The 27,925-nt window shown below is 41.6% G+C and overlaps 1 protein-coding gene across 5 annotated transcripts in view; it reads left to right on the top strand.

The window, feature by feature from the left end:
• The window catches only part of ESRRB (estrogen related receptor beta), a 153,493-nt gene that overhangs the window by 60,976 nt on the left and 64,592 nt on the right, over positions 1–27,925 (top strand). For 3 of the 5 annotated variants that reach the window (XR_008329158.1, XM_053378802.1, XM_053378778.1), the window contains exon 2: positions 46–108. The exons of the other annotated variants lie outside the window; for them this stretch is intronic. Coding sequence is in view for 1 of the 3 variants with exons in the window: in XM_053378778.1 (XP_053234753.1) it covers positions 46–108 (63 nt within the window). In the remaining 2 variants the exon portion in view is untranslated. The remainder of the gene's footprint in view (positions 1–45; positions 109–27,925) is intronic. 5 annotated transcript variants of the gene reach the window in all.

Raw genomic sequence — 27,925 nt, 5'->3', positions numbered from 1 at the left:
TGCAGTAACATGCCATGACCAAGCTGTTTTTGTTTTGTTTTTTAGTGTGAAAGGGAATGGATTGAGAATAGAGAGAGGCGGCGTATCTTGTCCGATTCTGCATTGCCGGTGAGGCGTTGATTTCTAGGGTATCTCCATAATTATTGCATCCTGTTTATGGGGTGGCTGGGAGGAAAGGGAAACACCACAGGCAGGCTCCCAAAATTTGGTCATATCCTTGGGCCCACATGTTCCTCTCTTGTTCAACTAAAACTATTTTCCTATGCCTTGTATGCAGCAAATAACAGTTGGGTAATGTTCAAGACCTCCAGCTGGGAACATCTTCTGTGGTGACGAAGGAGATGGTCTTTTATCTGTCTTTTGGGTTGACAGTATATACTTTAACTGAGCTGTTCTAGCTGACTACCACCCTACGTATACATATAAAACCCGACTTCCTATCAGTGGACATTAATTTTTGGGGGAATTTCTTTTTCTTTTGTATTTCAAGTTTTACTCTTGCACTCTTACCCTTTAAAACACCTTTCTGTTGAAATGGAACACTCATTGTTAATGGTACCTGAGCGCATATTGTTTTGCTTAGCCAAGCATAGGGTAAAAAGTATGTTTTTAAAAAATGTTTACTTACCTGGTTTGGTATTATATAGGAGAACTGCTGTTTGAAATACTGTTGCTTCTTTCCTGTAAAAATACAGGGGAAGGTAAAGGACATAAATATAATTTTATCGGTTTAATAGATTTTATAATATTCTTTAAGTGTGCCCCAGGGACCAAGGGACCAAGGACATATCCTTTTACTGCTATACATGTCACTTTATAGGTCTCTTCAGCCAATGGCTTTGCAAGATGGTCTTTATGCAAATAAATTTTTACTCATTTTGAAATGTAAGCGAATGCCAGTTACCTATAATTGTTTATGATGTATCTGCGTAGATGGCTGTTAAGAATCTGGATATTCATTTCAGGGGAGAACAGGTCTTCACATTTTCTAGGACAGTCATTAGATTAGTAGCGGGGGCTTATTCCTGAGATGCTCTGTAGATTTCCCACCTCTTGAAAACAAACAAAAAAGCGAAAACACGCTCTAATACAAAATGGCATTTGAGTTATAGGGTCTTTGCTTTTGATTGCTAGAAACACATTATGCATTTAATATGTGGAGATTACTTCTTTTTAACATCAAATGATGATGATAAATAGCTGAAGCACATCTCCATTCAAAATCCTGTTTATAAGCTACTACCACCCATATTATCCTTTTCCAAGTACTTCTGTCCTTTTGCCACCCCTCTCCTCTTACCACTTCATTCAACATCTCAAGTGCTTCTATTTTTATGCCATCTACTTTTTTAGTAACTCAGGGAGGATGGGTGGTGGTGGGGAGAATTGCGGGGGTATTTGTGCTGCGGCAGCAGATCCGGTGAAACCTAAAACCTTAATGCCCATTGCCTGCCACACTTTAGCAGTCAGCTTGGCATACAAGTCTTGCTTTGTCAAAAAGTGGTATCTGCAAGGAAGGGGGCCTTTGTGTTGCTACCTGGTTTGTTATGCTGTGACAACGGAGGCAGGGTAGTCTGCAATGCAGTCTAACCTGGGACCAGAGGCAGGGGGAGAAGGTGTTGCTTGTCACAACCTTCCTTCCAGGCACAAAGATAATCCCAGGCTGGGCTTCTTCGGCTGATGTCCCAGTACCCTTTAGAAAGGCTTGCCTTGACTTCTCTCTAGTAGTGGATCCTGCATTAACAGGTTGTAGCAATGCACCCTTTCGAGAAAGGTAGCAATCGGTGCATTCAGGTGTTACTTTTAATAAAGGGTAATGGATGACTTAGCTTCACGTGTCTGTACCTTTCTTCTCACGCAGGCATTGCATAGGTGATAGAAAGGAATCTGTTTTCAGTCGCACTCGTAAGCCTGAGTAATGTGTGTATATATATGCAAAGGCTTTCATACACGGTGGGTTTCTGTGCTACATTTACACACATATAGTACATGTGAGAATCAATATATATATATGTAAATCAGTGTGAACTACACCCAGTATAGGTGCATATTTAGTACACAGAAGTATGAATATGCTATATGTATAGCCTTCTACATACAGCATGAATGTACTTTTAAATCTGTACCTGCAGTCTACATTTATCACCATCTGTATCTCTAAGCATATCAGTCTGCAGCAATAGAATAAACTTAATCTTATCTCCCTTAAAAGGTAGTTCTGTGTCGATGTTTGTGAAACGTCAAAGATTATTGTATAAAGATAACAGAAATGCACAGTAATGTAAAATGTAAATATAGTGTTCATATGGCTTATTGGAAGATATAGTTTGATGTGGAGCAAACAGGGCAGGAGAGCAAGCAGCATGTTGCAGAAGCAGGCAATAGCTTTTTTTGCCTTGTTAAAATTTAAGAAAAAAACCTGGATGTACAAAGCATTAACAAATCACTGCCATAGTCTGGCAACAATCAAGCAGGTTGATTCTATGGATTTATCATTCTCTAGTTTCATGTATGTTTCATACAGGCTCTTCAAGAACTTTGTGGAAGGAGTATTTTGGGGTATTGTACATTCAGTGTTTATTACAATATGAGAAATTCAGTACTGTATGCCTCTCCCCTAGAAGCCATCACAAAAGATTGCTCTTGAAAACACTTAATTGCATCAAACAACTTTTCTCTTTTTTTAACTCATAAAACATCAACTATTCTTTTAAAATAACAGATAGTTTCCTTTTTCGCAATTCTAGTTCTCAGACTAATATTGCAGAAAGCATCTGCAAAAAAAGATATCCATGACTGCTCCCCTTTCTTACTGATCTGAGAGTTCCTCATCTTCTGAAAATACTTAAAGAACCAGTGCAGTTGAGCCTTAATTTGTTCACAAAATATGTTTGATCCATATATATATCTGATGAATAAATATAAGAAATGCATATACTCAAACAATCTTGCATTGATTCACTTTTCTTTTCAACTCGCATGTAGGAATTTAAGGGAAATAGAGTAAACACTATTTAATTGTCGATTGAAGAATGAGAGAATCAGACTGTTTTTTTCTCTCTGTCAGAGTGAAGCTTCTTTGCCTCAGTCTGTGCAAAATTGTATAGATTCAATTCCCTTGTTGGCCCAAGTGTTAAAAATTAATTCATGAATAATAAAAACCAATCAGTCTTGTTGAGTTTAAGAGGGATTAGAAGAGAGGTTTTTGTATAGAAGCAGTTATATATCTTGGTGCCGATGTTGTTGGACTATTAGACATTGTATAGGGTCTTGCTGGTCTATCTGATAACAGTGCCTGATTTGCAAAATACAGTTGTTATCCTGATGACTAACGAGCCTAATATTGGGTGGATTAACAGAGGTCACACAGCTAGTGTCTGTTACAAGTTCTGAGTCCCTTCAGAGATAATTCACTTCATTCGAAAGCATTTGTAAGGTAAAGCAATGGTTACAAAGCACATTTGAACGAGAGCAGTTCTTGCTACTGTTGCTCATTAGTTGGATAGAGCTTTTCAAAGGGATTTAGATTATTACTTTCCATTGAAAGCCAGATGGAGATTTGGATGTTCGTTCGCCAACACTGTTTTCAGTTCCATACGCTATGCACATTTATTCACATCGGTTCCTGCCCTGGTGAAGTTATGGTTCAGTACATAAATACTAAAGGTAATTTTAAGTCAGGCTATCCCAGCCTTTGGAATACTTTTTATTTCCTCCTGTGTGATGGGTGCTTTGTATAACAGAGGAGCCTTGGCTGCTATTTATTCATTTCTTGCCGTTGTTGAGCCCGTCTGCACCATCTCAGTTTTTAGGAGAGGATTCTTCTCCTCATGACTACAAGGCAAAGATGGGAACCCTGTGGACCCCGAGAAGTCGCCATCCAATTCCCATAATCCCAAATCAGCATGGCCAACATGTTGAGAGTTGTACTTTCACAATGTCTTGAGTGCCACAAGTTCCCTACCCCTGCTCCAGATCACATACCCTTGTGACGTGTCCCTCATCAGGTTCCTTATCTGCTGTTGACAAACTATCGCTTCTTATTCTATTAATTTGCTTGCAGCCAGGCTTACGATGTCAGGTGACCAAAAGCCCCGCTTTCCCACAAGCTTCATCTCTATCCCCACACCTCTGTTCAGAGAGCACATGGATTCAAAACTCTAAAACCATCTCCTGGGTTGGGTGTTTTGTTTAGCTGAAGTATCAGCTAGATCCACTAAGATATCTCAGTGGTAGAACATCTGCTTTGCATCTGGAAGGTCCCAGGTTCAGTCCCTGGATAGGGTTTTTCAAAACTTGGAGAGCCTGTTCCAGTCAGTGTTGATGCTAATGGGCAAGATGGACCAATAGTCTGGTTAAGTATAAAGCAGTTTCTTATGATGTGGTAGTGGTGTTCAGTGTGCCATTTTGCCTACTTTGCTCAGCTTCAGGAAAATGTGATGAACCTGCTGTTTTGAGGTTACAGCAGATTGGAATCAAAACACGAACACTTTAAATTTTTGCGCAAACACAGAATAGAAACTTCAAAAAGCTCTGACGTGTTAGGTCCATGAAATATTCACACGGACTTTCAGTGCAACATTTTTTTTAGAAGATATAATATTCATATTTGGGATTACTTTTATTCTTACTGATTATAGTCAGGGCTGTTCATTAAAGAAATCATAGTCAATTCTATGAGTTTTAATTAATCGCTTAGTTGATTTTGCATAAATTTACAAACAAATAAAGCTGTTTTTTTCTTAAAAGGAGAATCTGATTTAGTGGTTTGTTTTGGCTATGGACAAAATCTGATTCAACAGGCAGCTCCATTAATGGAAAAGAAGGAGAGGTGACTTTTTGTGGATTCCCCATTTCTCTCGCATACCCTGATTTGGATGTTCTCCCCAATGCTTTCACTCTGAGGGGGCTTCAAGTTGGACGGGGAAATCTCCTCCCCTCCTCTTTTGTTGATGGAGGCATCTACTGGAGCAAAGGCCCTTCCAAATGGATTCCAGTGTTTGTTTCTTTGATTTTGCATAGTTGTATCACAACATGCACCATTTTCGAAGAGGCCCTACATCTCTGTGTGAGTGTGAGAGAGATACATAAATAAAACCAGCACCTCTTCTAAGGTGGAACCCTTTATTTATTTATTTTGTAAAAAAGCACATTAAAAATAATTAGCTATTTTAAGAAATCCTCCTGATTATTTAGAAACACTGTTTTAATCAAACAAAAGCAATTTGATCCATTAATTTGATTCATTAATGAAATGTTGATTATAATACGGTTATTGCATAATATGTCCTACTGTAACCGGCCCAAAATAGGTGTGACACGAGTCATGTACACATTCCCCCCTCTTTATCCCTGCCTCTACTTCAGTTCCGTTCTTGTTCTCCTGTGGTAATTTAAAATTATAAACTGCTCGGAGCCGAGGCCAGTCCTCTTGTATTCTGTAAAGCACCATGCCAACTAATGTTCAACTAATGTTCAATTACATTATAAGGCAAAAGTTGTAAATTTACTGAGGGTTAAGAGCAGAGTTTGCACTCAGCTGTTATTCGGACAAGTAGTCCTAGTGATCAGGCTGTGAAGATGACTGAGGCATATGGGGAGCTCTGTTTTATCTGTCACTGCCCAGTCAAGAGCAGTCTATCAACATCAGATTATGTTATATAGATTGGGAAGGAAAATGAAAACAGAATGATGACGCTGGGTACGGCGCTGCAAGAAAAATCTGTTTTGCTTTTAAGACCAAGGGGCACTTGGTCTTAAAGTTAGAACAGCTTTTAATCTGGTACATGTGTTGCAACTGCTGTTCATGTAGACAGGAAGCCATTCCGGTCAACTTTTTTCATTCAGTTTACCAGGTAATGCAAAGGGATGGGGGAGTTAACATGATAGTATTGCACATTTTTATTCAGAACTAAGGCTCACTTTCGTGGGTGGCGCTATGGGTTAAACCACAGAGCCTAGGACTTGCCGATCAGAAGGTCGGCGGTTCGAATCCCCGTGACGGGGTGAACTCCTGTTGCTCGGTCCCTGCTCCTGCCCAACTAGCAGTTTGAACGCACATCAAAGTGCAAGTAGATAAATAGGTACCGCTCCGGCGGGAAGGTAAATGGCGTTTCCGTGCGCTGCTCTGGTTCGCCAGAAGCGGCTTAGTCATGCTGGCCACATGACCTGGAAGCTGTATGCCAGCTCCTTCGGCCAATAAAGCGAGATGAACCCCGCAACCCCAGAGTCAGTCACGACTGGACCTAATGTTCAGGGGTCCCTTTACCTAAGGCTCACTGTGTTCATTGGTATTACTTATAGGTGTACATAGGTAGTCACCTATGTAGCCTAGGATTGCGGCCATAACACTTTCCTGAGAGTACGTACTATTGAGCACAGTTGTACTTACTTCTGAGTATACATTCATAGGATTGTGCTGGATGGTGCTCGTTAATAGAGTGTAATTAATGGCAGCATTTTGTGTCCCAGAGCAATGCAAGCCTTTAAAAAAATCCACCTTGGTCATTGCAAATGTAATGTAAGCTTGGGTTCCATGAAGCCTTAATGGAAAAACGTGGAACTGGCTATCCAGGAAGATGTGTCTACTTATCTGTTTAGCGTGAAGCAGACATGCTGTTTTACAGAGGAGGTGTGACAAAGTCTTTGACTAGCTCAGTTTAGCATCATTGCAATCCTCCTCCAAATAGCTCTGCACGCTTTTCGGGTCCATGTGCTGTGGCAGCCACAGAATGTGAATGCGGAAGAACTCGACAGCCCCCTACAGGACTCGGTTGACACTTTAGCAGCACATGGTTTTCGGCAGAGCCAAGAGGCATGGTCGCTGTTGAATTGCACTGGAGGGTCAGCCATGGTATTCTTTTTACAGATGTAATCCTGAGAGGTAATGAAATTACGTTGTGGTTTGAAAGGCAAAATACAAATTCCTCTGCCGTACTTTGATGATTGTTTAATCCCTTTCTCAGGCACAATTTTGCAGTGCTTGAGATGAGCATACAGATCAGATTCTCTAACGGGCTTCTGTTTGCTATCTCAGGATTCTGTCCTGAAGGATGTTTTCTAATTGGTGCAATCTCATTTTGTCCAGTTAGGGCAGACACGGCTATATAGTCGTCAATACTAGTTGCTGCTCTGTATAGGCAGCTGTCTTTGGTAAATGAGCACATTGCAGAATAAACAGAGTACATTCCAGTAGTCTATCTAGACTCCTTTTCATAGGATCAATGATTAGCCTCCCTCATTCCTTTTCCAGCCATAAAATTTATCTTGCAATTAAATTAACCCCGTTCTACAAATATTTCTTTCTACCTTTTTCTATCATATTTGGTGTTTTTGCATTTTCTTTTCTATATATTTTTTAAAATGCCTCTACCACTGTTGCTTTAAGCTCACCATTTAATCCATATACTATAACAGTTCGGCCTTAATCTTGCCTTGTGGGCCAGGTATATCACTTCATAGCTTTTGGTGCTTCCAAAGTTTCAGTTTGCAACACAGTGCTATAATCCCACATGGAGAAATCTTCATCTTCACTGAATGACAAGATTCCCTTGGCAGGCAATTTACAGTGCAATCCTATATGTGTTTACTCAGAAGTAAATCCCACATTACTCAGTGGAGTTTACTCCCATGTAAGTGTTTACTCCCAAGAGGACTGCAACCTCTTTCTTTTCCTTTCTTTTTGGCATAGCTGTTTTTTCCTTTATTCTAAACACTCAGTATCTTTATTTTATCCTCTATTAATTGCATCCCTATGTTTCAGATTCTGCCTTCTATGTCTATTGTTGTTTCCAAAACCACAGTTTATTATTTAATGTGTGTTGCTTTCGCATTATGTTTTTATAATGCTAGACAAATATGACTTTATATTTTTTTATTCTGCCTAGGTCCTTTTGTCTAGTTTTCACTCTGTTTGTATAGGAAATGAAGAAATGTTCAATGCTGCCCACTGATGTGCTGAATGTTAACTATTTTATAGTAGAAGTCATTTTCTGCCTCCAATAAATTTGTGGCCCTGGGATTATAAAAGGGCGAGATCCACCCCAAATTAATAACTTTTAAGTCCCATTGATTTTAGCGGGAGACTTTATGCTGCAATCCTATGCATATTACTCAGAAGTAAGTTCACATTACTCAGAAGTAAATTCAATGGGGCATTTTCCCAGGCAAGTTCATGCCGAATTGCAGCCTATATCTCTTCAATTAAAATCAGCGAGATTTTAAATGCTTAACTTTCCTTCAATCATGAAATTCTTGGTTTCTCTACATTATTCATTGTGCAGAGCTCTGATTTTACAAAAGTCTGGCCGGGTCTAATCATTCACAAGTGAGGATGGGCTTCATAAAGTGGGTAGATAAATATCAGAAAGCGATTTGTGCAGTTGTTTAAATTGGACTGAAAAACACATTTATGTACACAAATGACCACAGCTACGATATCCTTACATTTGCAAATTGTCGAATTTGTGGTCTGCACCAATTTTTAAATAGCTTTCAATTTCTAAACCTCATTAGGGAGCTCAGAGGGTTTCATTTTTTTACATTAAGTTCTTCTTTATTTTTCCTGTATAAGTAGTTTTGAAACAAGCTATTGAATCATTCAGTTATTTCCATACTATTGCTGTAAATTGGCACATAATATTTCATCTTAAAATTTATTTTCATTGCAAGTTTCATTTTCTTTGGAAAAAATATTTTTCTTTTAAAACAGGCAGGAAAACATGTCAATTTTCTGCTATATGTACATGGCCATGCCTCTCATTCAACTTCATTATAAAGGTTATATATAATAGGGTGCTTGAATTTCTTGCTTTTTACAATGGGAAATAAACTGTGATTAAAAAGAAAAGCTTCAGAAGTTCAAGACTGAATTTCAGATGCTTTTGAGCACAGAAGTTAGCTGATCGCCACAAAACAAATGGACCAAACTGCTTCATATAGGGGCTGGGAGAGATCAGATAAACTTGGGGAAAGGGATGGGGAAGAAATTTGATTCAGTTAGCATTTAAAGGCAAGCCCAGCTAATTTTCACTTTCTGAAAGAATGCATGAACTGGGACACAACCATCCTTCAAAATTTGCACTGCTTCAAATTTCACCATGCGATTCTTCAGACAGAGAAGGGGCAAAATAAAATGTGTAAGCCAGGGCAAAGTGTGCTTTAAAATGCATAAACAGTAATAGTGAAAACAACACACAACATTGCACTACGTTAGGGGAAATGTTTTTTTTAAAAAAATGTGTATATTTGGCAAAATTTCATACAGAAATGTGTGTCTTAGGAGAACTCCACGCTAAAGTGCTGATAAATTTTCATTCGTACCTTTTTTCTGCATAGGATATTGACGCTTGATAATACTAACTGTAAGAACGAAAACTTTCTAACCCTCATGATTACCAGACGCAGCACAAGCATTTAGCATACTGGGACATTTTCTGGGCTCCATGATGGCACCTTTGCCTGCTCCCCTGCTCCCAGCTAGGGTTGGGGAAAGAAATTTGATACATGTAGCATTTGAAGGTGAACCAACTTAATTTACACTTTTCAGAACAATACACAGACAAAAACAAAAGCATTCCTTTGAAATTTGCACGTCTCTGAATTTTGCAGTGCAGTTCTCCAGCCAAGAAATATGTACAAAAATACATATACAGGTTACATACGCTTCAGGTTACAGACGCCGCTAACCCAGAAATAGTGCTTCAGGTTAAGAACTTGCTTCAGGATGAGAACAGAAATCGTGCTCCAGCAGCGCAGCGGCAGCAGGAGGCCCCATTAGCGAAAGTGGTGCTTCAGGTTAACAGTTTCAGGTTAAGTACAGACCTCCGAAACGAATTAAGTACTTAACATGAGGTACCACTGTACTAGGGTAAAGGGTCCTTCAGATATACATATTAGTGCATTATATCAGGCAAACTGGTTTTGCAAAAATATGTATGTTAAGCACACAAAATACATGTTAGGAGAAATTTGCACTAAAATGCTGATGATTTTCATGAAAACTTGGAAAAAAGAGGGGGGATCAAACTGATGTGGAACCAGGGGGAATTGAAATTAAGCTTCAGGAAAATCTGTTGCATACACTTTAATCCAGATTCTTGGAGTATCTTGTCAGCCAAATGCTGTTAACATACAGCTCTACTTCTCCTTTATATCTGCAGGTATGTTGTAGTGTATGTGCTTGGTCCAGTAATGGACTGGATGAGAGACTTATGGACTTATCTGAAGCTCAGTTAGATAAGACTGAGGAGCTGTTAGTGAGCAGTTTCCTAGACTGGACAGATGGTAGGTGGCCTGCTTTAGATGGGGGCACACTTCCTCTAGAGGAGCAGCCATGTGGCTTGGGGTCTGGATCCAAGACACTCACTTGAGGGTCAGGTGGTCTTGGTGGTGTGGATTGCCTTCAATAGGCTTCAGCTGCTTGCCTAGCTACATCCCTTTCTTGACAGGGGTGGGCTAACTTGTCTACACTCTGGTAACCGTTAGGTTAGATTACTGCAATGCATTCTAAGTGGAGCTGTCTTGGAAGGTGATTTGGAAACTGCAGCTGGTGCAGAATTCAGCAGCCAGGTTTCTCACCGGGGTAAAATGGTCTGAGCACGTAACACCAATCCTAGTCTCGACAACACCGTCTATCAGTTAGTTTCCAGGACCAACTCAAAGTGCTGGTTTTGACCTATAAAGACTTATGTGGCTCAGGGTCCCAAGACCTCATATGAGGCAACCCAGACCCTGCGATTGTCATCTGAGGCCCTTTTTGGTGTGACCCTTCATGGGAGGTTCAGAGAGTGGCAACATGAAACCAGGCTTTTTCAGCAATGGCTCTGTGGCGCTATCATTGCGTAGCTTTAGGCACCAGGCAAAGACATTTCTTTTTCATTGGACCTTTGGCTCTTAATTATCTGTGGAATGGGTGGGATGTTTTAAACCTGCCTTTTAAAAATAGGACAGTCTTCTAGATTTTTCTTTGTTTTTATTTTATGCTGGTTTTAATGGTTATTGTTGCTGCTGCTGCTCTTTTTCACCCTAAAGGGTTGACTGAAGGGCTCACAAATGGGTAAAATCAAATCAATTTAAATGCAACAGATTTTCTTGGGTGGTTATTCTGAGGGGGAAAAACACCTCCTTATTATTATCGTCTCAAATTCCCAGAGTTGGAAGTGACTACATGGCCTCTCTTTCCACAACCTTGTTTAGCTTCTAGGCAAGCAAGGACAGGAGAGATGGGGAGGCCAGGTGGCATAATTCGGTGGCCAGCAATTGCCCCGGAACCACTAGTTGCACACTCCTTATGCCAACAGCAAGAAGCACAAGATAATCACTTTTGCAAAACCCTGCCAGGTGCATTTATTGACTCAAATCACCAGCTGCTTCCTTCTGAGTTAAGGTTTCATGCTTCCAGTGCATGAAACGATTCCTTTAGCTCTTTGGGAGTAATTTGGAGTGTTTGGGAGGAAGCTCCAGAGTAGTAACCAGGGAGTAGTTTGCACTGGTAAAATGCACAAAGGACAAAAATGCCAAATGAGGTGTGAGAGGAGATGAAGTGTGAACTCGCTGAAGTTGCAAAGATGATTATTATTGGGATTTTAAAGCGCACACACACATCTGAGATGAGTAAAGGGCTCAGAAGCAGAATTACACACCAGACACAGAACAAGAACTGGAAGTTGGCAGCAAAGAAGAAACCCCTAGCAGAGGGCAAGTTCACTCAAAGGCTAAGACGAGGTCATTATGACCCTAAACTGGGAAGGAGGGATGGCTGACACCTCAGAGGATGGGGGGGGATCAATACTACCTGGACAAAATGAAAAACTGGGCCAACACTGACCAATTCTTTATGCAAGAATTAAAGTAAAATGCACAGATGTTGGGTGTGGGAGGCCTGGCTTGGTGGTAGAATATATGAATAGGGTCTTGGAACTGTAGTCAAGCACAAGCGAAACATTATTCTGAGCCAATCAAACCTCATCGGGAGGACTGGGCCCTGCCTGTTCTGCTACAGCATTTTAAGAAGCATTACCAAATTTAAGCAAGTTCAGAGAAGGGCAGTGAAGACAGTCAGAGCTACAGAAAGCAGGACCTGTGAGGACAAGGCTGAAGGAACTGGTTACGGAGAAAAGAAGAAGGCGGTTGACACAGTAGCTCCCCTCAAATGCCTGAAAGGTGGTCACAAAGGAAAGGGCACATACTTCTTGTCTACCACCCTAAAGGACAAGAATAGATCTAAAGGGCTTACCCTACTGGAGGATAGATTTCAGTTGACTATTATTAAGGGAAGGGACACGGGTGGCGCTGTGGGTTAAACCACAGAGCCTAGGACCTGCCAATCAGAAGGTCGGCGGTTCGAATCCCCGCGACGGGGTGAGTTCCCGTTGCTCGGTCTCTGCTCCTGCCAACCTAGCATTTTGAAAGCACATCAAAGTGCAAGTAGATAAATAGGTACCACTCTGGTGGGAAGGTAAACGGTGTTTCCATGTGCTGCTCTGGTTCGCCAGAAGCGGCTTAGTCATGCTGGCCACATGACCCGGAAGCTGTACGCCAGCTCCCTCAGCCTGTAAAGTGAGAAGAGCGCCGCAACCCCAGAGTCGGCCACGACTGGACCTAATGGTCAGGGGTCCCTTTACCTTTACCTATTATTTATACCCTGCCCATCTGGCTGGGCTTCCCCAGCCACTCTGGGCGGGTTCCAAAAAATATTAAAATACTGTAATACATCAAACATTAAAAGCTTCCCTAAACAGGGCTGCCTTCAGATGTCTTCTAAAAGTCTGGTAGTTGTTGTTCTCTTTGACATCTGGTGGGAGGGCGTTCCTTGTGCAGTGATGGGAACTTGTAGACCTCCAGATGTTGACAGACTCCAACTCCCATCAGCCCAGCCATTTTGACCAGTGGTTTGGGATGATGGAATTTGTAGTCAGAAACATCTGGAGGGTCATAGGACATAGGCAGCTATACTATACCAGGTCAGACCATTTGGTACACCCAGCTCAGTATTGCCTGGAAGTTGTTCTCCAGGTTTTTGGTAGGAGTCTCTTCCAGCTCTACCAGGAAATGCCAGGGGTTGAAACTGGGATCTTCTGTATGTAAGACAGATGCTCTACCACTGTTCTGCAGTCTCTCCACCCCTGACCCTAGAGTATAAGAGAAGCTTGGCAATGAATCCAATTGCCTAGAGGTGTGGCGGGCTCTTCCTTGCTGGAGAGCTTCAAGCTGAGAATGGAGAGCATATTTTAGAGGCATTCAAGCTTTGTGATTCTTGTATCAAGCAAGGGAAAAGAACTGGGTAGCCTACAAGGACTCTCTCAGATTCTTTGATTCTATCAGTCTTGGGTAAGGTAAAGGTAAAGGTACCCCTGCCCATACGGGCCAGTCTTGACAGACTCTAGGGTTGTGCGCCCATCTCACTCAAGAGGCCGGGGGCCAGCGCTGTCCGGAGACACTTCCGGGTCACGTGGCGAGCGTGACATTGCTGCTCTGGCGAGCCAGAGCCGCACACGGAAACACCGTTTACCTTCCCGCTAGTAAGCGGTCCCTATTTATCTACTTGCACCCGGGGGGTGCTTTCGAACTGCTAGGTTGGCAGGCGCTGGGACCGAACAGCGGGAGCGCACCCCGCCGCGGGGATTCGAACCGCCGACCTTTCGATCGGCAAGCCCTAGGCGCTGAGGCTTTTACCCACAGCGCCACCCGTGTCCCATCAGTCTTGGGTATGAAATGTCAAAGATATAACAGGGCTTTAAAGAGAAACTCCACATCTGGATTTCATATTCATAACATTTTATATAGCGCCACTAAACGGAGTCTGGTATGAAAATGACGGTGAAAGATGATGTTGAGAGATGTAGGCTACCTGCCCCTTGGTTTTGAGTTGCTGGCTTTGCAGCAGAAACTCTAGTCAAGTTCCCCGGTGACTAATCCTAGGCAGCATATGAACCAGATGCACAGAAATAACATTTGCATAGAACTGAAGGCTTTGGAATACTTTGCATAAGAAGTTGGAGGCTACAAGGGGAGGCAGACGTTGGTGTCTGTGATGGATGGAAGCTGATAATCACTCCTGTCAAGGGTCTGAAGGAGAATGGGAATTAAAAGGCATTGTGCATTCCTCACTTAAGCAAGAAGCCATTAATTGCTTAATTGTGCATTCCTCAATTAAGCAGTATGCCATGCTCACTCCTGTGGCATGCGAAGAGGGATGGTGGTAGACTGAGGAACATGTATAATGGTTGAAAACCCAATGCTTGTATTACCTTTTTTTTTTTGAAGCCTGTCAATTGCTTCATACCACAGGATGCATTTTACAAACTGTATATAAAGTTGTTCCAAGGAGAACTAGGCTTCCAGTTTACCATTTCCAAAACAGAAGCAGATGGCAATAGTTTGGGTTGTGGGGTAGGCAGATTAAAGGGACAGGTGTTGCTTTAAACTGAACAAGGTTCTGGTATGTGTTGGGAAAATAGGAAAGTAACACCGAATACCTGAGATACCGCCTTCTTCCCTACAGACCCTCTTGGATGCTAAAGATTGGTGGAGGAGGGGGCAGTCTTGGTAGTTCCTCTGCCCTCGGAAGTTTGGGTGGTGTTGGCCTAGGAAAGGGCAATTTCTGTGACAACCTCCCCACCTTCATTGGAACCTTCATTATATAGCTTCTGGAGAATGCTGAAGATTCATATCTTTACCCTGGCTTTCGACACTTGAGGTGTCTATTTTTAGGTCTCACCTATTGTAAGTTGTTTTAAACTGTTCTTTATACTGTGTTTTAACATCGTAACTCGCCCTGAGAGTTTCAGATGGTAAATAACAGTAATTGTAATAAAGAAATCAGATTGACTATATAACACTATGACTTCATCATGCACACTGTGTGCTCCCTGATTGGCTGAGAATAATAATAATAATAATAATAATAATAATAATAATAATAATAATATAATTTTTTATTTATACCCCACCCTCCCTGGCCAGAGCCGGGCTCAGGGCGGCTAACACCAGTAAAATTACAATAAAAACATAACAGGGGAAAAAAACCACAAATTTATTAAAATATGGGTTAAAATACAATTTAAAATGCAGCCTCATTTTAATAGTAGCCCATAAATCAAAACCATAAGGGGAGGGAAACATAAGGGTCAGGCAGAACAGCTCAAATCCCACAGGGCCCTAGTCTCTTGTGACAGAGATTTCCACCAAGTTGGGGCCAGTACTGAAAAGGCCCTGGCCCTAGTTTAGACCAATCTAACCACCTTGCGACTTGGGACCTCCAAAATGTTCTCATTTGTGAACCTTAAGGTCCTCCGCGGGGCATACCAGGAGAGGTAGTCCCGTAAAAATTTCACAAGTCCCATAAAAGTTTCACAAGTGAACATTCAGTGGTGCATGATTGTAGTCTTTATTTTAGAATATAAATGGGAGGTTCCAAGTCTTAATCCTTCTCCCCCCCCAAAGTATCTTGTGTGTGGAAAGCTAAGGCACCATAGGGAAGGGATGTGGCCTAGCCTGCCCTAGCCTTCTCTCTCCCTGACATGAAGTCAATTTTTGATGTGGAGGAGCATTTTTATGTAGGGTTCCCCCATCTGCATTATGAAGTGGTGCACTTCTGAGACAACCGAACCATGTGTTATTTCCTGTATGTTTGAATCAGATATACTGTAAAGTACTTTGGCTGCGGTACTTTCTGTAACAACTTCCACCTGAATAAGATTGTAGGTATAAGAGCAGAAGGGCAAGGGGTTTTCTACAAAGCATCAGAGGATTGTTTCCTAACTTATGTCATCTAGGGAAGGTTTAAAAGAGTTGTGGAAAGAACTTTGCACATTTTCAGATATATGAGTACATATGGGTGCAAAAGAATATGGAAGGTCAGTACTTTGATTGTGGAAGCTGGCAAACTTTGAGGGTTCTGCCTGCACAGATGCCCTGAGGCCCTTTCGGTTTTGTGAATACAGTACTTGCAGTTGCTTGATTATTCAGCAAGCAAGGACAGAACATTGTTTCCGGCAGCACAGTTAATATCCTTGCGTGACCAAAAGGGCAAGTTGGATTCCAGGAGGCACCAAATAGCAGCACTCAGTAAAATTAATAACAATGAAAACACATTATATAATTCATCAATCTTTTCTTTCTAGCATGGGAGTGGTGTGGTGTGAAGTTATTCAGTATTCAGTTTATATAAGGGCTGGCACTTTCATTAGAAGCCCCTTCCCTCTTACCTCTCTTCTTAAGGTGTCTTATTGATGAAATTTTCTGAAAATCTTGATGTTGAGCTTGTCTGTATAGATTTTTCCCCTCTAATTCCCCTCTCATTCCTTAAACTCGATGAGGATCAAGTTTTTGCCCACAGTTCTACTAAAAATATGAACCATTCTTGCATTATTCTTTTTTTCCTTTTCAACCAAGAAGGCATGGGCAGCTCAGATATAAGTGGGCACTCACTGCAAGAGGCAGGTCAATGTAAGCAAAGCTTAATTACGTCAGAACTGTCAAATGTCAAAGGCATCCTTCTTGCCTCTGTTAGATGGAGCTCACCTCTATAATAGTAGAAGCAGGAGGAAGTTTGGAAAATGAAATGATTTAAAAAGAGAGAAGTCCATAATACTCCTTCCCACACACATACATAAACAAGCTATTAGAAGTTTCTGTGGTGTCAGTATAAGCCAGGTCTGATTTTAAATATTACATATGGGCACTAACTAATCATTGTTAAATAGCTTGCGGTGGTTGTTTTTTTTTATGTGTGAATTTAGTGTTCATGAATTTAGTGCTCATGAATGTGAGGTTCTGACACCTTGAGCTAGTGGCAGGCACACATCGTGAGCTGATTCTCTCAAAATATTGGCTGCCAATTTTATTCTCAACCTATAGGAGCTTCTGTTTAGGCATTTTGTAAACTTTGGCTATCCAAATTTCAGGGCTGCCTGGGTTCATTTTGTGTATGTTGCAGATCAGGGTTTACCAAACAAACTTGGGTCTCCAGCTGTTTTTGGACTACAACTCCCATCATCCCAAACTAGCAGGACCAGTGGTCAGGGATGATGGGAACTGTAGCCCAGAAACAGCTGGAGATTCAAGTTTGGGAAACCTTGTTGCTGAGTGTGGAATGTCACAATATGTAAACAGCTGGGCTTCTGATTATCTGAATATCTCATGTTTTCTGAAAAATCTGGAGGGGGAAATGAGATGGGACTTTTTTTCCATACATATCTCAGTCTTTCCCCTATATTTCTGCCCAGTCCTTTTTTTTTTCTCTAAAAAAATATTTAGGGGTACTATCATTTTGACTCAAAAAAATCACCATTTTATAGTTCAAATTGGGGAAAATAAATACATTAAATGGACAAGATTCACAAAATGTTTAGGGGTATGTGTACACCTGCGTACCCCCAGAAAAAAGCACTGTTTCTGCCAATGCACCATTATCCTAATTCTTAGCATACTCTTTGTAGTGGATTTCTTAATTCCTCCACCAGACTCCTATTATTTATACTTTTACTTATGTGATTATTTTGATTGACCTTTTAGCCTGCTCCATCCCAAAGGCATAATAAAATGTCCAATTAAAAATCAAGTGGGATACACACAGATATATGATTTGCTGTCAAAAGCAAGCCTAAGAATAGGCTGCCCCTATAACCTTTCTGAAATAACCAACCAGAACACCAAACCAGAGACTTGAAACTATTCTGAATGGTGTAGGTGCATGTTTAATGTATTGCCATTAGATATTTATATTAGCACACACACACACACCAGTAATCCCTATGATTATGGGCTCACCTATTCTTTATACTGCTAGAAAAACACAGAAGAAATATGTTCTGCCCCAAAGATGAGATATAAAAGAAACATCAACCAAATGGGCACAGAAAGCAGAAATATGGGCTAGAAACTTTACTTTGTGGTTCATTCTCTAATTTTGAAAATGTCATTTCTAGTGTTTTACTTTGATCAGCTAAAATAATGGCTGCTGAAATGGAATACACAAGATGAAACGGTTAAATCAACTATGATTAAATGGGCTCAGGACATTGGTCATAATATTTTGTTCGCTGACTGGGAAAAGTTGTGGACCACCGGGATGAAATTTACGGCATGTAATGCCTTAAGAGAGAATATTATGAAAATGATCTATAGGTGGTACATAACCCCAGTCAAGCTTGCAAAGATTTGGTGGACGTGCCCGAAGATTAAGGCATTCTGGGAAATGATCTATAATGAACTGAAAAAGGTATTTAAATATACTTTCCCCAAGAAACCAGAGGCCTTTCTCTTGGGTATTGTCGGCCAGGGGGTGTTAAAGACAGATATAACTTTCTTTATGTACGCTACAACAGCAGCTAGAATACTTATTGCAAAGTACTGGAAGACACAGGATCTACCCACACTGGAAGAATGGCAGATGAAGGTGATGGACTACATGGGCTTGGCAGAAATGACGAGCAGAATCCGAAACCAGGGAAAAGAAACGGCGGAAGAAGAATGGAAAAAGTTTAAGGACTATTTAAAGAAATATTACAAAATTAATGACAGCTAGAATGATGTTGGACTAAAGTAAATGGTTACTATTAGTAATGGTTAAGACAAGGAGAATAAGGATGATTAGCTTAAATTTATAGTAAAATAAGGGAAGATTTGCTGAACAATTGATTAGAATTTGGAATACAGAAACGGGAGGCATGAGGAAGTCGAAGAAGAAAGGTTTAAGAAATTAGGACATGAAATGGTACTTGTTTCTTGTTCTGTTTTTGTCTTCTGTTTGTTTATGTATGTTTTGTTTGTATGAATATAAAAATTGTTTAATAAAAATATTAAAAAAAAATGATCAGCTAAAATAATGAATACTTTTGGACATAATTTTAATAAAAATAAAGTACCTTTCTGCCCTTTTTTTCCTTGATGAAGCACCATCTTACTTTCTTTTAAGGGCTCATATACATATGTATAAAGCTGTAGGTCTAAGTCCTCTTTCCATCTCCTTTCTAGTTAGAAAGACAAAGCTAGGGTTGGGAGCACAGAGTTTGAAAAGATATGAGCTAGAATCAAAGCAGCAATCTGGGAACAGAGAGAGAGCCATGACTGATTTATGTTTGAATCCAAGGCTGCAGCTGTGGGGGAAAGCAAGGCCCTCTTGGGGTGCTAATGCTGTGAACCCCTCCATCATAGGCTCAGGTTGTATATATGTGTAAATAAACCATATATCATAAAAACACCACAGTCTATCTCATTTCCAAAGGAGGCATGAACCCTATGTAAGCGCCTGGAACCCCTGGAATGTTGCATTGCCTGGACATTGGGGTGATGTGCAACAATATTCCCCACAGTTTTAAAGACTTGTTTTTGGGAGAGAACTCCCATAAGTGTCTTCATGTTGAAGTTTAGGGCATGGGAACTGTGTTTGTATCTTTGGCATATTTATCACCTCTGAAAGATTGCTAAAGCAAAGGCAACCGAATATTGTGAATATTTAGCATTTGAAGCTCAACTACTAACATTTAATAAGAGGATGGAATAACTTAGATTGAAAGGCACAGTAGAAGCACCTTAGGTGGTCTAGATATCATGCTGGAAATTCTGAGTGATTTTGTGAAAGCTAATAAGACAAAGTAAGAAAGATTCCCAGGCTATAAAAGGCTAGGCATTTATTCTTGAAAAGTTGATTGAGAAAATCCTGTCTCCTTTTTTTAATTACCCAGGCATTTAAAATTATCAGCTGGTAGAAATAGTTTTCTTCCTCTCAATTTCATTATATTTCTGTTTGATATCGTTTTAATATTGCATTGTAGATTTTAAATTCTTATGTATACTGCTGTGAAAGACATCTTTGGATGAAAGCATGGCTTATACATTAAAAAAATATATATAAATTAATATATGTCAGCTGATTTTAGTTTATCTAAAGAATGGTTCAGATTTCCAGTTCACACAAGTTATGCTGTCCATTTCCTGATACACAGTTCCTTATGCAAACTTACTGGCCACAGTCCAACACAATAGGCTTAAGTGCACTTAATTCTGTATTGGATTGTGGCTGCTGAATATCTCACGATGATTGGCTAACAGCAGCTTCCATGATTGCCGGGTAGGTTTTCTATTGCCTGATTTACACACAGTACATGTATATACGTGTACATGTTTCCAGGAGCACTTGGGATCCTTGCATGAAGCATAAAAGTAACATTTGAAACCATCCCAACAGATCAGACACAGCATCATGGAAGGAGAAAATTAACACCTACTGTTTGGACCCATCCTTTCTTCCTAATGGAAAGTTCTTTTGTCTGAGCTCAGTTTGCTATTTTGAAAATTCTCCCCAGGAAACAAAAATTGCTCGTTCTTTGTTTCTAATAGATTGAAGCCAAATCTACTCTCTTCGTTTTGGCTTTGTATAGTGTTGAAAAGCTCTTTCCCCCCTCCCCCTACTGACCTTTGGTAACCCCATCTTCAAAGATTTGTCTTATTTCCAAGGGAAACATGGAGTCCCCAAGCAAAAGGGACAGGCCCAGCAAGCACTGTGGCCTCAGCTGAAAGACTTGTGCAATCCCTAGCCAACACTAATGGAACATGGATGAAGAAGAAGCTATGCAATCTCGAGGATGCCCAAGAGGACAAAACAGCAGAAAATCTGTCATTGAATTTCCTATGTTTTTCAAGGACAAATAAAGCTAGTGACTTCTCCATTTTCGATTGGGCACTGAGCCTTTGTTTCCCCCCCTTCCATATCATTTTCCAAATCAGCTTTTTGACCCGTGGAGAAAAATAGTCTACACAGATTTCTTGTTGGCTTGTCTCGTTTCGTCACAAGGAGAAACCTTCCAAGCTCAGCCAGAGAGTTGCATGGTCCTCGAGTAAGCCCAAAGCAGCATCTCCTTATAAATACCCTCTGCGTATGTGATCAGGGTGATTATGAGGCATGGGGCAGAAAAGCTCACGAGGCTGCTGTTAGCTTGAAGATGGGGACTTTGTGGCTCTCCCAGATGTTGTTGAACTCCACTTCCCTTCGATACTGACCATTGACCATGCCTGGGGCTGATGAGAACTAGATCCCTGCAACCACATATTCTCCATCCCTGGACTAATCAGACTATTGGGAGAGCTTTCATGGGATATATAAAGGATATACAGAGGCAGACAGAAGACTTGTTGAAGCGAAACTGATTGAGGTGGGAAGAAGTTGAGCAATGTTTCACAGTCCTTTGTTGGAGCACATCAGTTTAATGAAAGAGTATCAAAGCTGTCTGCTGTGATAGCCATATTTGTCTAGACCAGTGTTTTCCAAACTTGGGTCTCCAGCTGTTTTTGGACTACAACTCCCATAATCCCTAGCTAGCAGGACCAGTGGTCAGGAGTGATGGGAATTGTAGTCCAAAAACAGCTCGAGACCCAAGTTTGGGAAACACTGGTTTAGAGAAACAGTGTAAGAAACTGCCTTCGGACTCCAAGATATATATGATTGATATTGTGCCCTAAATATTGATATATCCATATCTTAAAGTTGAGGATTCAATCTTTTGCCCCATCCTTGGCTTCATGTGCTCTTCTTAGACATCCCTTTCTCTTAGAGCCTATGGATAATGTGCTCCTTTTGCTAGGGTTACATTCCTGGAAGACTTTGGCCTGGGCCTTCTTGTGGTTCCCTCATTGCGAGAAGTGAGGCTACAGGGAACCAGACAGAGGGCCTTCTCGGTAGTGGCGCCCGCCCTGTGGAATGCCCTCCCATCAGATGTCAAAGAGATAAATAATTACTTGACATTCAGAAGACATCTTAAGGCAGCCCTGTTCAGGGAAGTTTTTAATATGTAACGCTGTACTGTTTTTAACACTGATTGGGAGCTGCCCAGAGTGGCTGGGGAAACTCAGCCAGATGGGCGGGGTATAAATAATAAATTATTATTATTATTATGACACAGCCGTCCAAAGAGGTTGACTCCAGCCACCTCTCCTCCCCTGGATCAATAAGAGCACGAGACTGAGGCTGGCAGTTCCTGCTCCTTTCAGGTCTGGCATTGATTAGGAGCAGCCTGCAAATAAAACAAGACTGCATGGCCTTGATAACCCATTCACAGGAACCTGCTGGAGCCAAAGGTTTTCTCACCACCATTGCAGCCAATAAAACCATTTCATTAGGCTGGAAAGGTTAATAGCATTGAAAGCTGGCATCATCTTCTGCATATATGATTGCCGTAAAACTGCACCACGGCAGGAGGCCTGAAATCTGCCCAAAGAGGAAGGATCTTGACTACTAGGAATGCAGGCAAAGACAATTCCATTCAGCTCAGCTGTTGTAGAACAAGCATGCCTTCAAAACAGAATGGAATCAGAATGCAACAAAGTCCTAGACTCCTTATCCCTTTCTCATTTGGCCATCTGTTACTGCGTGCTTCATTTCTGCTTTCATTTATATCTCTACAGTCCATTCTTAAGAGGCATTCTATCATTTTTCTGGGAGTTTATCAGTGGTGAAAACTCTTTCATCAACAAAGGAGGCTCATCACAACTGTGCAGCGATATGAGCACACACAAGCAACAGATTTCTATCACAGATTAATATGGAAATGAAGGCTGCAGCTAAAAGGGTCGTTTGCCCCACATCTAATACCAAGTCTAGGATGAGCTGGCCATATCTGAGACTACCAAGCTGCTGGCTAGGAAACTGAGCCAGGCTACAGACACTGAGCCTGAGTCTACTTGTGCTGTGTCTATAGATAGCAAACAGCAGGCTGAAAAACCAGAACGCCCAGATCTGGGACCAGAACCCCCACAAGCACCTCTCCCTGAACCTGAGAAGATGAGAGCTTCCCACACAGCTGCTCCGTCTAAACTGTGCAGGCAGCACACCAGTCAGGAACCCACAGAGAAGATAAGAGGCACTTGGTTCCAGTCCATGTAAGAACCTTCATTCTTCAAGGAAGGTGAAGGTGGCAGAGTCTGAGAAGGAAGGACTGGAAGCAGAGGCTTATAAGGCCTCAGTTCACCTCAAACCTTTGTTGGAGCAGCACGTTGTTCTCCTTGAGCAGTCCACAGTGCTGCAGCCTCTGAGAGCCAGTGTGTTGCTGAATCCTGCTGCTCACTTTTGCAGAAGTCTTCACTCTCTGTGAAAGAGAGATTGCTTTTTTCCTGCCTCGTCCACAGAGAGCAGAACTTGGGTGACTATTTGGGGGCTGTATCTCTGTCCAAAGCTATAGACTGCCCTAAAGATTGTCATGCTTCCAGCCTGATTATTGGAAAGTGGCTTTTTGGTGCCAAATATCAAGGCTTCCATTATATTACTTCCTCCCTCCCTTTCATAGAACGTTATTAAGGTTGCTGTCCCATACAGCTTTATACACTAAGCCTGACTGAATCCAGTAGGACTTACTATTCAATCCTGTATATATCTACTCAGAAGTATGACACTTGTAGCTAGACACATGTATACATAACGCTTGCATATGCATGCAGATGGATAATCATTATTATTCTCCCTTTAGAAATCCATTAAGTATCAGGAATGGAAACAGTGATAGACATTTATTTGACTTAAAAAATAATAAAAATGTATACCCCTGGGGAAAAAATAAAGATTCAGAAATAGAAAGCTTCCAGTAATTAACAGAAACTCGGGACTATAGCAAATGTGACCAAGCTATAACTTACAGATGTCCATAACAGGTATTTGGGATGGATGGGTGTGTCTTAGCAAACATCTAGGAGACCTGTGATCCTCTATATGTTTGACTCCAGCTCCTGAGACTTTGCCACCATGACCAATGGGTAGGGTGATGGGACTTGTAGTCATGCAACATCTGTCGGGCCACACTTTCCCTGTATTACAGTAAAAGAAAAGCATTTTGGGGGTGCAAACATCTCTGCAGGTGGCTGTTCCAACAGCCCCCCCCCCAATTCCCAGCTCCAATATTGGAACTGAGAGCAACAAATTGAGTGGACAGAAGCTGGGGAGGGGGTGACCCTTTTAGAGCTAAGGTGGGGGGGGGACTCCTTTCACTTAACAGAATGGACATATGGAAAGAAATGTGTCTGCCACCATCAGATCCAGTTAGGACCTCGGATTCTCATTTGAATCTTACCCCAGAGGGAGCCTTTAATCTATTTCTCCTTGCTCAGTGCTGAATAGTGATGATGCACAAGAAATCTCTGCTGCAATTTGGAATGTGGTATGAGAGGGAGAGAAAGGAGAGATTAGAATGAGAGGATATAGAAGCATGCCAGACTAAATCTTATATTGTTGTGTGCATCCCAATTCTCCAAGCAGCAAGAACTCCAGGGGTTGCCACATGTGCCCAGGTTTCGTTTCCTGCAGAGTGAGGTCACTGGAGGATTTTTGGCATTTTGTGATAAGCAGTTTATTTACACTGGCTGAGCATAGATGAAGATCCACAGCATTAAACACCCCAACTTATTTTATTTTACTTATTTATAGGACTTGTAGCCTGCTTTTCAGTCCAAAAGGCTCACAGAGGACTCATCTATACAGCTGCAATTAAAACGTTTTAAGTGTGTTGTAAAGTGCAGTATACAAAATTGACACTAGATGATGATGGTGAGCTATGGCAGATTCAATATATCTTTCAAAACTTTTTTTATAAAGCATTATCATAGCGTTTTTTTATATGTGTGTAGATTCCACCAGAGTCAATTAAAACAAGACAATCCCTGTCTGCGGGTTTATAATCTGAACATAACACACACAGGAAACGTGTCAGGGAGGGAAGAGGGAGCAGGAAATCAAACAAAGGCACCAGATCTGAAAGAGTTGTTATTTTAATGACCAGTTTGTGTAGTTCAGAAGTAGGGGGTCCTTGATGGAGCTGGGCTTTCAGAAAAGCTGATGGAATGAGCCCTCCTTCCTGTTTTTCTGGTGTTTGTTTCTCCTAATCAGATTTCCAAGGGAATCAGCAGAACCATTACAATTTCTTACAGAAAGCAAGCCAGTCCTCTGTGCTCTCCTCCCTGTCTGATTCATTCAGATTTCAGAACTGCAAGTTTACTTCACTTCCTCCCCTTGGTCAGCAGGAAGACAAATAGGAGCTGGTCAGCTTCATGCCTTTCTAGCTCATTCAGATATTTGAGGGCCATTGATAAGGAGGTGCAACAGCTAATCTCCATAGCATTAAGAATTCAGTCGGGCTAGACTTGTCCAATCAGATGGGCCATTTTAGCAGTCTCGTCTTATAATTAGAGTCAGTGCATTAGAGGGGCTCCTCCGAGGTCGTTTAGAACCACCCCCAAATTAATAACAAGATATTTATTATTACATTTGTGTCTTTCCTACAAAGATCACATTGTTCTCCGGCTCTCCATTTTATTCTCACAACAACCCTGTGCAGTAGGTTAGGCTAAGGGAAGATGGCTGGCCCATGATTACCCAGCGGGCTTCAGGGCTGAATGGAGACTTGAACCCTTGTTTCCCAGGCCATAGCCCGACGCACTTATCACCACACCACATTGGCTCTCTTTGTCTAATAGTGAAGCTGGCCCCGGCTCCTCTTTTACTTCTTTACCCCAGGTATTCCTCTGTGTAACCACAGGCCTTGATAGATTTTAGTTAATTAACACAACAAGTCCTTTTCTTTACCATCTTTATATTACCTCAGCTCTGCAGACAGGGAATTCTGACTTCAGCATGACTGTAGAAGAGGGTTAGACAAAATCATGGAGGATAAGGCTGACAGTGGCTGCTAGGCATTACAGCTATACTTAGCTTCCACAATTGGAGACGCTATGTTTCCAGTTTCTGGAAACTGTGGGAATTTGGCCACTGTGAGAACAAGATACTGGACTACAGGTGTGCCAACTTTAGGGGGCTGAAGGCACCTCTGCCCCCATATTTGTTTTAAGGGAACCGAGGCCCCTGAATTTTGAGGTTGCCCTGCACACATTGACTAGCTCCTCCAAAGTGCTAGGCCTCCTCCATCATGTGCACATTGCTACATCTTGGGGGCAACCTGGTGCCTCTGCTGGACTAGATGGGCAACTGGCCTGATCCCATTCTAATATTCTTATGTTAAGACCCCAGACCCTCTTTCAGCAGTATTTATTTTTCCTTTCAAAACCTTCTTGAACACCCACCTTTTAAATTTTACTTGTAAGATTGAAGATTGCACTGGGAAGCTTGGCTGTTCCAAACAGAGGCACTGTTTTGGGAGTTGTTGTTTAGTCGTTTAGTCATGTCCGACTCTTCATGACCCCATGGACCAGAGCACGCCAGGCACTCCTGTCTTCCACTGCCTCCCGCAGTTTGGTCAGATTCATGTTGGTAGCTTCGAGAACACTGTCCAACCATCTTGTCCTCTGTCATCCCCTTCTCCTTGTGCCCTCTATCTTTCCCAACATCAGGGTCTTTTCCAGGGAGTCTTCTCTTCTCATGAGGTGGCCAAAGCATTTGAGCCTCAGCTTCAGGATCTGTCCTTCCAGTGAGCACTCAGGGCTGATTTCTTTAAGAATGGAGAGGTTTGATCTTCTTGCAGTCCATGGGACTCTCAAGAGTCTCCTCCAGCACCATAATTCAAAAGCATCAATTCTTCGGCGATCAGCCTTCTTTATGGACCAGTTCTCACTTCCATACATCACTACTGGGAAAACCATGGCTTTAAGAATATGAACCTTTGTCGGCAAGGTGATGTCTCTGCTTTTTAAGATGCTGTCTAGGTTTGTCATTACTTTTTTTTCTCCCAGGAAGCAGGCGTCTTAATTTTGGGAGTAGTAGTTCCTATATCAACTTAAATTCTAGTACGTTGGATCTATTGTGATTCAGTCTGTAAAGGAAAGTGGGATGTGGGAGTCCCAGGGATCTGACTGGAGAACAAAAGTGTTTGTCTCTGTGTGTGTAAGATCGGAGCAGTAATGTTTTGGTGTCAAGAAGGGCAGTGTGGCGTTTTGAAGTGCTTTCCCCATGTGCATTGGGATCTCAGTGGCCAGGGAGCAGCAAAGAGCTCTCTCTTTATTACAGTGTATGTTTTATCTCTGCAGTCTTCGCGAAGACTTAGTTTAAAGATCTCGGCTCAATACCATTAGTGTATCTCTGCTGATGGCCCTTTATAAAATTGATTAGAAACTGGGCTTTTGCATGTGTGTGTGTGGGCGCTAATCTGATTTGAGTCCGAGATGGTATCTTTAATTCAGTGCATCGTGGCAACTAACTCACGAACTTCACCGAGAGTCAGAGCCCCTAATTTGGTTTGAGAATACATTAGCAAAACGAGCTCAGAAGGCCCCTTTTGGGAGTGGGGGCTGGTGGGGGGGGGAGAGGTCTGCTTGATAGAGAATTTCAGAGTTAAACCAAGATCCCGGGCATGATATTGCTGCAATAGTTCCCAGGGTGAAAAAGAAAAAAGGAACAACATGAAAGCTAGAAGCTTGATTGACTGCCAGACTTACGCAAATAATAGCCAACAAAGTGAGCCTCAAAGCAGGATTAACCCTTTCCACCCCAGGCAAATAAGGGGCAGTCACTGTGCTGTGTATTAAGCATTCTCTGTAACTGTTCTACTTCCATTCTATTTATATGTAAAGAACAGCATATACACACGGCTTTCACCAACTGAAACATTAATTACAAAATGGTGTATTTCTCCTGTGGCCCTTGTGCAGATTTTCTTTAGGGCGGCGGTGGGGGAGCTGCTTTGATTTTTAAAAACTCTTTTAGGTCACTGATGGACCTGTCAAAAGGTTGAACCTGAAGCGATGTCATCACTGATGAACAATTGTGAACACAGGAAAGTAGCTGAACTCCCTGATACTGTATTATGCAGGCTGATTATACAGTTCGGTTGATCATTCTCATTGCTGAACAAAATAGGGATACCCTTTGTTCAGTAGGCCTCTCTCCCCTTTCCTTTTAAAACTGATGACAAGTACAATCCCCTGAGAAACAGCCCCAGTGAAATTAGTGGCAGTCAGACAAAGAACATCTTAGGGGCCTGTACAGCAGAAC

Source organism: Podarcis raffonei, chromosome 1 (assembly GCF_027172205.1).
Source record: "Podarcis raffonei isolate rPodRaf1 chromosome 1, rPodRaf1.pri, whole genome shotgun sequence".
NCBI classification, from domain to species: Eukaryota; Metazoa; Chordata; class Lepidosauria; order Squamata; family Lacertidae; genus Podarcis; species Podarcis raffonei.
Note: the sequence above shows the minus strand (reverse complement) of the source record. Positions and strands in the feature narration are given on the sequence as shown.